Genomic DNA, 14,060 nt, shown 5'->3' with positions numbered 1-14,060 from the left:
TTTACAGTTTCCTTTTGCTCTATGGACTTTTTGGTCACCTACCTGTCAGATTAAAGGAGATTTCCTTACATCTGTTGCTGGGTAGCCAGAAAAAAAAGGTATACCTGCAGCCAACAGTAAAAATCAACTATACTATGGAATATGAAGACCCGCTATCCCCTCCAAGAGGCCTACCTCAGACAGAACATAAAGTTCAAGTAAACACAAGTTGAAACTAATGAAACTTCTCCACTCTCCAGGAACTATTATTTTTGATTTCTATAATCAGAAATGTCCATGTAAATATTCTCCTCCATCTCCTTCCCACCCTCACCGCCTCCCCCCCACCCCCCACAAAAAAATCTTGAAACAATGCAGTTCAGTCTGTCCTCGCCAGAGTTGTTGTGTTAGGGCACATACCCTCCTCTCCTCTCTCCCTGCTCCTTTTTTTTTTTTTTTTACATCTAGATATAAAATGTTCCAGCTTACATTGAAAAATAATTAATGGAGTTTTTAAAATGTACCACAGATGTTCAACCATAATAGAGAAATAATGTAATGTTTTGTGTCCTTAAGCCATCTGATGATGGCAATTGATTTTAAGTTGGGGGGAGGGGAGAAGGGTGATTAAAGGGTTAATATTCAAATCAGAAATTTGCAAGGCCTGCATAATGGAACTGCCACCCTGATAACAATAGGAATTTTTAACAATATCGAGCCTTGTTAGCAAGAGAGTTACAAGCATTGAGGGCAATCAGTGTGTCTTGTCAGTTTCTTTTTATCTACCATCTCCAACCGCCAAGGAACCGAAATGAAGCACTTTGGAATTATCAATTTCAGCCACATTTGCATAACAAAGCCCCCGAGGAAGAGGCATGATAAATGTGAAGGACCCCTCTTGGAAAAGGAACTGTCAACCGCGCCCCGAAAGATTCTCCGACCGAGCGCATTCTCGGGGATTGTAGTCAGCGAAAATAAAATGAAAGCATTAAAGAAAGTCATTCTCTCAGAGAGAAAAATCTCCCCCTCTGCACAGAGAGAACTGGATGAAATGACATTATGCATATGAAAATGTCCAGAAAGATGTTTGATTTATGTATGCATTAGATGCAAATTCCATTACCGCACGCGCGCTGTTGTGTGATTTGGCTCTGAACACATCACTGCCCTGATCAAATCTGATCTCATTAATTCCGACAAGGAGAGAGAGAGGGAATTGAGAAGAATTTATGGCCTGGACACTTGAAAGAAGTAAATTGTAATTCTGTTTAAAGCTGTAGCGAACCTTTTAAACACCTTTTATTATAGAAAAAAGCACTTACTTTTATAACACTGTTAGAACTTACTTAATCTTGTACTTGGAACTTCTAGTCCTCATTTAAAAAAAAAATCCATGACCTTGTTTAGTGGGGGGGGGGGGAGAGAGAAAATATGCCTGTCTTAGAATGAGATCCTGCAGAAGCATCATAATAATATGATCAAAGGAGACCTATTGATGATCTGAATAATCGTGTGAAAATTCAGCTCCAGTGGTACATGTTTATTTTTAAACAATCTTTTAATATCCTCAAATAAAATATCAAATACTTTACAAGTGTTTTTATAGGAGTGGATAGACATTTCATGTCTAAAAATATTATTAATTGTGATCTAGATAAAAATGGCAATGAGCACATGTTTTATAGCAATATTCTCAAGCAGTGTACTGGGAAGTATCAGCTGAAACTGATATGGGTTTCTTTTTGAGATACAGACAATAAGAAAAAAATTGCTAAAAAGGAAGTATATTTCTGTAGGGAAAAAACAAATTGTTTCTTATACTAATAAAGATTCTTATCCTTGTTTTGCTCCTGAGAAAGACCTTAATAACTCATTTCCTCCCTTCATGAAAGATAATCACCCTTCATGGGTGAGATATCCTGTATTTACTTGATACCAAGTGTAAAACTGAAAGAGTGTCTCAATATGTTATTGCATTGTATAATCACTGTTCCTCCCCCCAACATTCACGAACCCCGAGGGTGCATCATAGCCTAGAATAGTTTATTTTCTGTTAGGCATCTTCACCATATCTCACTAAAATGGAACTACCTCCCCAATAAAAAAGAAAAAAACAAAATCTTGATTCCTAAAATCTTAGTTGCCTCTCATGATTCATTTATAGAGAAATGAAGAGATTTCTGCAAACAGCTTCCCCAATGAAGCCTGCAGCTTCCCTTGGAAATCTACTCCAGCAGAAGTAATTGTTGAGCAAATGTTACCCAGAGAGATAGTGGAAACTTATAAGTTACTACATACTAACAAGAAACAATACTTGCAAGATAAACCATTTTAGAAGCAAATGAGCATATTTTAAGTGTCATTCAAATTTTCAATGATTAATGCTGAATTATGTGCAAAGTGGTTCCTTTCCATATGCAGGAAATATGTATGCATTTGGAAATCTATATGTATATGTGTATAAATATAGAAAATGCAGTTGTCCTTTGAAGAATTACACTGACTAAATTCAATTATTAGTATAGAAAAAAGGATAAATTAATCCTACTTTGAGTAGAAATTTCAGTGCAACACTAGATATGGAGCCACTACCAACACATACATATTATATACAAACATGCACACATTGTATTATCTACATATGAAATATGTTCTGTCTTTTTTTTTTTTTGCTCTTTTCTGTGTGTTACATATAAATATAAACAGAAGAGAGCAAAAAGACAGAACATATTTCATATGTAGATAATACAGTGAATCTAACGCGCATAATATGTGTGACTAGATAGATAGATAGATAGATAATACAATCACACATGCAGATTGCTATACTAAGAAATCTGGGAAATAACTTGGCAACTGTGATATCTAAAACACTTAAAATATTATTGTATATAGCTCTGTTTGCCAGACTTAACATATTAAAACATTATTTTCTGTTATATATAAATCACTCATTCTTTCTAATGTATTGATGACATAACTACAAATTCCTGTGTGTATGGATTGCAAGGAGTATAACATTCTGTAACACTGGGGAGGACCCAGAAATTTCTTTACTTCAAGACTTTAAGGAAATTAAAGAAGGAGACACTGCAATTACAAAATTTAGTTTGGTGTTTTACATAGGTTATCCACTTCTTCCTGCAAGCCTTTAGCATATCGGTGAATGCCTGAGCATTTTATTAAATATTCTCACCCACTGTCCATTTAAGTCTGTTTCATTATAACCCAAAATAAAAGCAATCTTGTACTTTAAAAATAAGGGGCCTATGAAATAAGTTTTTTAATATTGGTGGCTAATTAAGCCAATTGTTCATACTGTCTCTTTAAAAAAAATGTTCCTGTCACTCTAACCCCTCCTTCCAGCGCCCCCCTCCCCTCCAAATACACACACAGACATACTTTCCTTCAATGAGTGGTTCAGGCTCCATGATTAAGGTCATGCCGTTTGTTCATTACTGGCCTGGCTAATGTGATTGAATTGGAACAATACCTTTGAACTCCTTGCCTCTGATCTGCATACTAATTGACTCTCTTGTCCTTGGCAGTGACCTTGACAGGCTCTTAACCACTCTGGGAATGTCTGACCAGTTTCTGATCAAAAGTTCCTATAAAAAAAAAACAAAACAAATATTAGTCATTTATGTTACTCTTCTCTGTATTCATATTCCCTTATACACCATTAGAGAAAGCAAAATTGTTACTCCCTAGCTCCCCCTGGATGTATTTTAAAACTAGAAAATCACCATGTCATTTTAAAGTACTGACACAGTGACAGCATTGATTTTAGAGCATTCATTGTTGTAGCCTAAAACACACTTTCACATATATTTTGAGGGGATTTTTTCCCATCTTTGTTACGAGTGATGCATGTTACTCAAGGCCCTTGAAACTGTCCCAAGATTTCATTTTTTTAAAGAATAATCTTCTACTGAGTTTTATTATAACCCAGGAAAATTGCACATATTTTTTCACTTTTACAGTCCTACCCACACCTTTACAGCATGGATGTTAACAGGTTCTAAAAAGCAGTACAAATTATTGTAATTAAAAAAAATCCTGCATCTAAAAATGCGAGATTTCAAGTAATGATCTAAAGCTTTTATATCTATATCTCTGAGGCTCTTAGAACAACACATTTCTCTGCAGAGACAGGATTTCTCTGCAGAAGAGGTTATTAAACATTGTACTAATGTTATGAAAAAAGCTGTTACAGAAAACTACTTTTCTGACTGGAAAGTATAGCTTGACTTGGTTCTTACTGGAGGGGAGATTTACTTCATGAGGCAAGTTTCAGCATCTCTGAACCCTTCTTATTAAAGAGCCCATATCATGCAGTAATAACTTAAATCACTAAAACTGAGTATCCATCAAGAAATACGCGAAGAGAGACAGACAGACCACAGAGAAAGAGAGAGTTATTTACAATAAAGATCAGCTACAGAAAAAGTTTTAAAATAAAAAAACCTATGACTTTGATTTTGATTTTAGGCAAAATCTACAGTGAGAAAAAAAACATTAGGAACATTAATCTCATTCATTCTTTTAATAATACTTTGAACTTCTGCAACACTTTTCATCCAAAGCTGTCAAAGTGCTTTAAACACATTAATGAATTAAGCCTTATGACAACCACGTGAGGTAAGTATTATTATTCTATATCACTGGTGACCTGTAAATAGTATAGAAAGCTATATAATTTCTGACAAATACATAGTTTAATGTAATTTCTACTTTTATTCTGCTTTGGTAATTAGACCAGCTGTTTTGAAAGAAAGGTCTGAAAATATATAAGAGGTTTTCATGACAAAGAAATTTAAGATTATTTTAAAAAGAAAATCTGGCCCATATCCAGATACTTAGACAGAGCCAGATCTCGACTTCATGGACATCTACTTGAAGACTATATTGCTAGAGTATTGAGTTCTTTTTCAAATCCAGACTTTTCACAAATTTGGGTTTCCAATTCGGGCCCACTGAATAAGTCACCAAGTTCAGATCCAGATCCCAGCTTTCCCAAAATTCAGGGGTGACTTGGATCCAGGATTCCAGTTTGGACCCAAATCTCATATACATGTGGTTTCATCCAGTTTCTATGCCTGGTTCCATCCCATGCTTAGTACCTGGGAGAGGCCCCTTACCTCATCTTGCGCCTGTCTGCCTGAAAGCCCTTGATTTATGAGGTTCTATGTCCTTAGGTGATCTCTCTGAGTTGTTCAGGAAGTCTAGAAGTATAGCTAAAGAGGAGGCAGCAAGGTAAGAAAGCTCAGGAATTCAACATCTGCAGTGGCCTGTGGCAACAGATGTCAGATAGGGCTGCAGGTGGCAACCTGAAATAGCATTTGGCTGTTGGGCTGCGTGTGTGTAGTCAGGACCACCAGAAGAGTGGAGCTCTATGTACCATAGAACTAAGGGCCACAATTTTAAAGGTATTCAGGCACCTAAAGATGCAGACACGTGCCTAGTGGGCTTCTCAAAAGTGCCTAGGTGCCAAACTCCCATTGATTTCACTGCTCTCAGCCTGTGGTTTGCCCTGGGAGTAGCACCTAACCAGGTGATGTTAACATACAGATGCATATAAGATACTGATCTATTTAAAAAAAAAACAACAACAAACAACACTGTTTATGTAAAAATATTACATTTATTTAGGATCCCACAGTGCATTCCAAATTATATACACAGATGTTATTCACCCCACCACTGAAATGCAGCTACCTCTGCAGCAGAATACGACAGCCAGTCTGAAACAAGACAGAATGCAGAAGAGATTTCACAAAGAATAAATTCTCCAAATGAAGCTGCAAAAGGAATGTTCTAAGTACGCTGAATGCAGTTACCCTAATTAACCAGAATTTACTCAGGCAATACTTCAATGCCCTGTGCTCTTTCAGTTACCACAAGGAGTCAGGACCTTGGTTTTATGTCTCATTCAAAAGATGGTATATCCAATGTCATACTGTCCCTACTTAGTGTCAATGCTTCAGTAACAAGCGCCCCCTACAGAAAGGGAAGAGTACCACCTATTCAGTCACCAAAATCTCTACTTCCTGCATTTTCCTAGGATGTCACCTATCCAAGTGACCAGAACTAACTATATCTCAGATTTGAGATTGGAGATAATCACACCTAAAAGCAGTATGTGCATTAGCGTATATAAGGATCTTTCTAATATGGACAAGATTTAACCATAAACCAGTTTCTTCTGAAAACTGAAAAGGAATATCAAATGGTTTCCAGTCACTTAATCTGATATGAAACAAGAAATCAAAGGAGTTCAGCCACTTGCAGCCGAATGGAATGTATCCTACTCTGCACTGCATCTGTAAGTAGCATGTGCTGGAATAAGGGCCAGTCCATCATTAAAAAAAAAAATCACCGAAGTTAGATTCTCTCCTGTGCCAGAGCTCAGTTTGGCCCAGAAGGGTGAGAATGAGGCACCAGAGAGCCTGTTTGGTTGTCCTGATTCTAAAGACCAGCACTGGCCCTGACACCACTTAGAGCTGTTGCCAGGCTGCTCTAAATTACAACATTAGCATGGGTCCTTAATGTACCCTGTGCCGGGGTGGATAGGTATAGTGTAGCAGAGCTTTGCTGTGCCCCCTCCCTGCCCCTTTCCCACAGCTGGGATGGAGTCAGAGGTGTAGACCCAGATGTAGCTGAGTAATGCCCAGCGGAGAGTTTCCCTACACCAAGGGAATTGTCTGTTGGGCATTTTCAGCCAGATTTACAGCTGCCTGAAGGGTGGCACATGGGTTGCCACACATGAAACAGTCTAGCCCATTATTAGTGTAGAGTAACATTAAAATAAATATGTCAAACTAAACATCTAAGAAGTATTGTACATAGTGCTCTAAGTGTTCATGGTGTCATACATGCATTCTACATAGCACATGCAAAGTATGTTGAAAAACAGGGATGTAGGAGCTATGTTTCTTTGACCTTGTTTTCTCTAACAAACATAAAGCAACATGTATATATAGACACACTACTATTAAAAAAATCCCAAAACAAGACACTTCACTGCTCACACTTCTCTGAGGACAGGATGCTAGAACAAACACTGAGGGATGTGTAGTTACATGGCTTAATGCACAAGTGCTCAGAAACTACAATGATGACCAGGGTATAACACCCTACACAGGAGAGAATATACGTGAGAAGTATTAATTATTGATAAGATACAAGGAAAATTAATGATCATATATTCTATCTGCCCACCTGCTTACCATGAGGGATGGCAAAGACATCTTCTCTGTGTCTAATAACCAGGCTGGTGTGTAGCAGTTTTCCCTTCTGGTTTGGTAGTCAGGTTCTCTTCTTCCTCCCTGGCTGAAATGCTCTTATACATATACTGTATTATTTGAGCTTCCTATTAGGGTCTATTGAGGTCACTGAAAGGAAAAAAAAGTATAATTAAATAAGGCTTTAGAGGACCGGTAATAAATGACTAGCGAAATCAAGGGATTGAGGCAAAGCCAGAGTTGCTTAAACATTCTACATGGCCATTCACTAGATGTAAGACAGCTAAACAGTTCATTGTGACCAATGAAGATCTCAATTAAAAATAGTACTGATTGGCTTCAATAAAATATAAGCATATCAGGGCCTATGAGACTTATGCGTGTGATTTAAATGATCAGGGGCTTGATGCTGCAAGGTGCTGAGCTGACTTACCTGATACTGTAAAACATTTCAGCACATGCTTAACATTAGGCATTGTCTTTAATGGAACTACTCCCATACCTAATATTAAATATGCTTTTACATGCATTGGAGGATTTGGGCTAGAGTGCTTGGAAATATGGAGGATCAAGCCTCTGAAGAATAGGGAAGAGATCACTTATGTGTTTAAAATTAAGCATGTGCTTAGCTGTTTGCTGAAGCAGGTACGTAGGCAGGTTTCAGTTTTGCTTTTATTGTTTGTTAGTTCTATTAAGTTTTAGCATAGGCACATTTGTCTGTGATTTATTTCTATGCTTTTTTTTTAAAAAAAAATCATTCTTGGTGTTTTAATATTTAATAGCACCATTAGATGTTGAGGTACTTAGAATTTTTGTTTGTCAACATTCTGTTTCCATTATCACTCCAGTAATTATTGCTATTTTTTAATTGATTAAATAAGAGTTCTATTTTAACATTTAAACCTAAAGGTTAATAGCAAAGATGTGTGATGATAGAAACTGGATAATAACTGCATGGTTTAGCTGCCTACCAGGGTCAAAGCAGAAGCTACATGTGTCCTCCGTAATCCACAAAATGGGAGAAGCCAGCATATTCACAACAAAATCCTTTTTAGTTGAAACATGCCTGTTTTCATGTTTGCAAAATGTTTATTGAATTGGGACAATTTTAAGAGATCTTAATTTTTTTGTATTAAACTTTGAAAATTGTTTTGCTATCAAGTTTATTGGAGAAAAGGTTGTGACAGATTTATATGCAATTTTTCAAATGGGGCTGATTAGTGATAACACTAAACACATGAAACTGCATCTGGTTCTCTGATCATTTGAATCTACCCCTCATGGCTCCAATCAAATCTTTGTGGGAAGATGCCTGCCCCTGTGAGAAGCCCCATTCGCCTTTCTGTTTTTGTAAAAGAAAATCGTGTCCGGAAAAATCTACATGGTTATTCTAAAGGGAAATCATGCCTCACCAATCTACTAGAATTCTTGGAGGGGGTCAACAAGCATGTGGAGAAGGGGGATCCAGTGGATATAGTGTACTTAGATTTTCAGAAAGCCTTTGACAAGGTCCCTCACCAAAGGCTCTTAAGCAAAGTAAGCTGTCATGGGATAAGAGGGAAGGTCCTCTCATGGATTGGTAACTGAAGGAAACAAAGAGGAGGAATAAATGGTCAGTTTTCAGAATGGAGAGAGGTAAATAGTGGTGTCCCCTAGGGGTCCATACTGGAACCATGCCTATTCAACATATTCATAAATTATCTGGAAAAAGGGGTAAACAGTGAGGAGGCAAAATTTGCAGATGATACAAAACTACTCAAGATAGTTAAGTCCCAGGCAGATTGCAAAGAGCTACAAAAGGATCTCTCAAAACTGGGTGACTGGGCAACAAAATGGCAGATGAAATTCAATGTTGATAAATTCAAAATAATGCACATTGGAAAACATAATCCCAACTACACATATAAAATGATGAGATCTAAGTTAGTTGTTACCACTCAAGAAAGATCTTGGAGTCACTGGGGATAGTTCTCTGAAAACCTCCACTCAATGTGCAGCAGCAAATCAAAAAAGAGAACAGATTATTGGGAATCATTAAGAAAGAGAGAGATAATAAGATAGAAAATATCATATTGCCTCTATATAAATCCATGGTACGCCCCTATCTTGAATACTGTGGGAAGATGTGGTCACCTCATCTAAAAAAAAAAAGATATACTGGAATTGGAAAAGTTATAGGAAAAGGGCAAAAAAATGACTAGCAGTATGGAGCAGCTTCCATATGAGGAGAGCTTAATAAGACTGGGACTTTTCAGCTTGGAAAAGAGATGACTAAGGGGGGATATGATAGAGGTCTATAAAATCATGACTGGCATGGAGAAAGTAAATAAGGAAGTCCTGTTAACTCCCTCTCATAAACACAAGAACTAGGGGTCACCAAATGAAATTAATAGGCAGCAGGTTTAAAAACAAACAAAAGGAAGTATTTCCTCACACAACAGACAGTCAACCTGTGGAACTCTTTGCCAGAGGATGTTGTGAAGGCCAAGACTATAACAGGGTTCAAAAAAGAACTAGATAAGTTCATGGAGTATCCATCAATGGCTACTAGCCAGGATAGGCAGGGATGGTGTCCCAAGCCTCTGTTTGCCAGAAGCTGGGAATGGGTGACAGGAGATGGATCACTTGATGATTATCTGTTTGGTTCATTCCCTCTGAAGCACCTGGCATTGGACACTGTGGGAAGACAGGATATTGGCCTAGATGAACCTTTGGTCTGACCCAATATGGCCATTCTTATGTTCCCCTCTTCCTTCTCTGCTCCATATTTCCCTCTACTCACTTAGATAAGCAGGGATGGTAATCCCTCCGAGTATTCTCTGCCTATAATCTGATGCTTTTTTAAATACTCTACGAGAGTGGCAAACAGCAGAGAGGCTAACAGAGGGAGTTTGCCTGCGATCTGTCTGAGAGGAGGTACACTAAGTGCTGCATTAGGGGGGCTGTGTTGGTGAGTATCTGAGTGTCTGTTGTGGGGACAGTTTGACCGTGTGCTTGATTGATTGTTTGAAAAGTGTGAATTGGGAGTGCTTTGTTCCAGGTGAGCCTTGAGTGGGCCTGACTGTTATAAAAAGGCAGTCAGCTGCGAACCAGCTGAGCGCAAACAGCAAAGAGAGAGGCTAACAGAGGGAGTTTGCCTGGGAGTTTGCCTGGGGAGAGCCCACTGAGGCTTACATCTTGCCGGCTTCTCTGAGTAGTTACTACAACTCCCGAGGAAGCTCGTAGAAGGAAGGTAATATGGATGGGGAGTGTTCAGCTGTTGTGACCTGCACTGAATGTGCCACGTTTGTCTTTCTTCCGCAGGACAGAAGCGACTTTGTCTGTACAAAGTGGAAGCTGGTCTCCATATTGGAAGAGAAGGTCTGGAGCAACAGGTATCGACCCTGCGTTGCATAAGAGAAACTGAAGATTTCCTGGACAGATGTCAGGATATGCTTCTACAGGCACAACGTTCTGAAGATTCAGAGCAGGCTGCACAGTGGGGACAGAAGGACGGTGAAGAAATTTGGCAGCATGTGACCTCCAGAAGAAGAAAGGGGAGTGTCCATGTACCAGCAACACAGATACAGGTAAGCAACCATTTTCATATTCTTTCCACAGGTACTAAGGCGGAGAGTGGACTAGATGATACATCTGAGAGAAGGTTATAGAAGGAGACTCTGCCAATTGGAAGGCATGAGATGCACTGTCCTAGGGATGGGGGTTCCACGACCATCGCTCCCAAGAGAAGGAGGTGGGTGGTGGTGGTCGGGGACTCTCTCCTCAGGGGGACTAAGTCATCTATCTGCCGCCCCGACCGGGAAAACCAAGAAGTCCGCTGCTTGCCAGGAGCTAGGATTCACGATGTGACGGAGAGACTGCCGAGACTCATCAAGCCCTCGGATCGCTACCCCTTCCTGCTTCTCCATGTGGGCACCAATGATACTGCCAAGAATGACCTTGAGAGGATCACTGCAGACTACATGGCTCTGGGAAGAAGGATATAAGGAGTTTGAGGCACAAGTGGTGTTCTCGTCCATCCTCCCCGTGGAAGGAAAAGGTCTGGGTAGAGACCGTCAAATCGTGGAAGTCAACGAATGGCTACGCAGGTGGTGTCGGAGAGAAGGCTTTGGATTCTTTGACCATGGGATGGTGTTCCAAGAAGGAGGAGCGCTAGGCAGAGATGGGCTCCACCTAACGAAGAGAGGGAAGAGCATCTTCGTAAGCAGGCTGGCTAACCTAGTGAGGAGGGCTTTAAACTAGGTTCACCAGGGGAAGGAGACCAAAGCCCTGAGGTAAGTGGGTAAGTGGGATACCGGGAGGAAGACGAGCAGGAGAGCACAAGAGGGGAGGGCTCCTGCCTCATACTAAGAAAGCAAGACAAACAGCAAGTTATCTCAAGTGCCTATACACAAATGCAAGAAGGCTGGGAAACAAGCAGGGAGAACTGGAAATCCTGGCATAGTCAAGGAATTATGATGTGATTGGAATAACAGAGACTTGGTGGGATAACTCACATGACTGGAGTACTGTCATGGATGGATATAAACTGTTCAGGAAGGACCAGCAGGGCAGAAAAGGTGGGGGAGTTGCACCGTATGTAAGAGAGCAGTATGACTGCTCAGAGCTCCAGTATGAAACTGCAGAAAAACCTGAGAGTCTCTGGATTAAGTTTAGAAGTGTGAGCAACAAGGGTGATGTCATGGTGGGACTCTGCAATAGACCACTGGACCAGGGGGATGAGGTGGACGAGGCTTTCTTCCGGCAACTAACGGAAGTTACTAGATCGCAGGCCCTCGTTCTCATGGGAGACTTCAATCACCCTGATATCTGCTGGGAGAGCAATACAGTGGTGTGTGACAAAGTGAGACTGTTCTTGATGTTTTCTCTGAGTACTGTGGGGGTGCCTCGGTTTCTCCTGAGCAGTTCTTGAGTGTCTGGGTGGTGGGATGGGGGTGTATGGTCATTGCGGAGCCCTGGAGGGCAGGTGTGTGCAGGGGTCTGGACGCAGAGAGTAGCAAGCGCCCTGTTTCCTGGCGGCTGATGGCCTGGGCCCTTCCCCCGTGCAAGGTGATAGCTAGAGGGTTGGAGAGCAGGGAAATCGGGTGGCCTCCTGTCCCGGAAGGGGGACGGAGCCCGGGGGAGGAGGGGCTGCAGAAAGTTTCAGTTTCGGGCTGTGTGGTGGAACACAGGGAAACCCAAGGCTGGGGTCTAAGCTCCCTGCCCCCCAGAAGGACTTGACTGAGGGGTCCTGGTTGTACCCATAAGCTTTGTTTTAGACTGTGCTGCTATTATCCAATAAACCTTCCATTTTACTGGCTGGCTGAGAGTCACGGTGAATCCCAAGAAGGAGGTGCAGGGCCCGGACTCCCCCACACTTCATGAATGGTGCACAGACAATCCAGGAAGTTTTTGGAAAGTGTAGGGGACAATTTCCTGGTGCAAGTGCTGGAGGAACCAACCAGGTGCAGAGCTCTTCTTGACCTGCTGCTCACAAACTATTAGTAGGGGAAGCAAAAGTGGATGGGAACCTGGGAGGCAGTGACCATGAGATGGTTGAGTTCAGGATAAGAAGGGACCTGGACAAATTAGAGGTTTGGGCCAAAAGAAATCTGATGAGGTTCAACAAGGGCAAGTGCAGAGTCCAGCACTTAGGACGGAAGAATCCAATGCACCGCTACAGACTAGGGACCGAATGGCTAGGCAGCAGTTCTGCGGAAAAGGACCTACGGGTGACAGTGGACGAGAAGCTGGATATGAGTCAACAGTGTGCCCTTGTTGCCAAGAAGACCAATGGCATTTTGGGATGTATAAGTAGGAGCATAGCCAGCAGATCGAGGGACGTGATCGTTCCCCTCTATTCGACATTGGTGAGGCCTCATTTGGAGTACTGTGTTCAGTTTTGGGTCCCACACTACAAGAAGGATGTGGATAAATTGGAGAGAGTCCAGCGAAGGGCAACAAAAATGATTAGGGGTCTGGAACACATGACTTATGAGGAGAGGCTGAGGGAACTGAGATTGTTTAGTCTGCAGAAGAGAAGAATGAGGGGGGATTTGATAGCTGCTTTCAACTACCTGAGAAGTGGTTCCAAAGAGGATGGTTCTAAACTATTCTCAGTGGTAGAAGAGGACAGAACAAGGAGTAATGGTCTCAAGTTGCAGTGGGGGAGGTTTAGGTTGGATATTAGGAAAAACTTTTTCACTCGGAGGCTGGTGAAACACTGGAATTTGTTACCTAGGGAGGTGGTAGAATCTCCTCCCTTAGATGTTTTTAAGGTCAGGCTTGACTAAGCCCTGGCTGGGATGATTTAATTGGGCATTGGTCCTGCTTTGAGCAGGGGGTTGGACTAGATGACCTCCTGAGGTCCCTTCCAACCCTGATATTCTATGATTCTATGAGATGGTCAAGTTCAGGATCCTGACACAGGGAAGAAAGGAGAGCAGCAGAATACGGACCCTGGACTTCAGAAAAGCAGACTTTGACTCCCTCAGGGAACTGATGGGCAGGATCCCCTGGGAGAATAACATGAGGTGGAAAGGAGTCCAGGAGAGCTGGCTGTATTTTAAAGAATCCTTATTGAGGTTACAGGGACAAACCATCCCAATGTGTAGAAAGAACAGTAAATATGGCAGGCAGCCAGCTTGGCTTAACAGTGAAATCCTTGCTGATCTGAAACACAAAAAAGAAGCTCACAAAAAATGAAAGATTGGACAAATGACCAGGGAGGAGTATAAAAATATTGCTCGGGCATTCAGGAGTGAAATCAGGAAGGCCAAATCACACTTGGAGTTGCAGCTAGCAAGAGATGTTAAGAGTAACAAGAAAGTTTTCTTCAGGTATGTTAGCAACAAGAAG

The 14,060-nt window shown here is 41.1% G+C and overlaps 1 protein-coding gene across 19 annotated transcripts in view; it reads right to left on the bottom strand.

The window, feature by feature from the left end:
- LOC142072579 (uncharacterized) overlaps nucleotides 1-14,060 on the bottom strand; it is a 265,356-nt gene that overhangs the window by 56,047 nt on the left and 195,249 nt on the right. For 18 of the 19 annotated variants that reach the window (XR_012669065.1, XR_012669066.1, XR_012669067.1 and 15 more), the window contains 2 exons: nucleotides 7,209-7,373; nucleotides 3,473-3,587 (listed from right to left, as the gene is read on the bottom strand). Coding sequence is in view for 1 of the 19 variants with exons in the window: in XM_075129859.1 (XP_074985960.1) it covers nucleotides 3,473-3,587; nucleotides 7,209-7,229 (136 nt within the window). In the remaining 18 variants the exon portion in view is untranslated. Of the gene's footprint in view, nucleotides 1-3,472; nucleotides 3,588-7,200; nucleotides 7,374-14,060 lie in introns of all 19 variants that reach the window. The other variant, XR_012669061.1, reaches the window with a different exon arrangement.

Source organism: Caretta caretta, chromosome 6 (assembly GCF_965140235.1).
Source record: "Caretta caretta isolate rCarCar2 chromosome 6, rCarCar1.hap1, whole genome shotgun sequence".
Lineage (NCBI taxonomy): Eukaryota > Metazoa > Chordata > Testudines > Cheloniidae > Caretta > Caretta caretta.
Note: the sequence above shows the minus strand (reverse complement) of the source record. Positions and strands in the feature narration are given on the sequence as shown.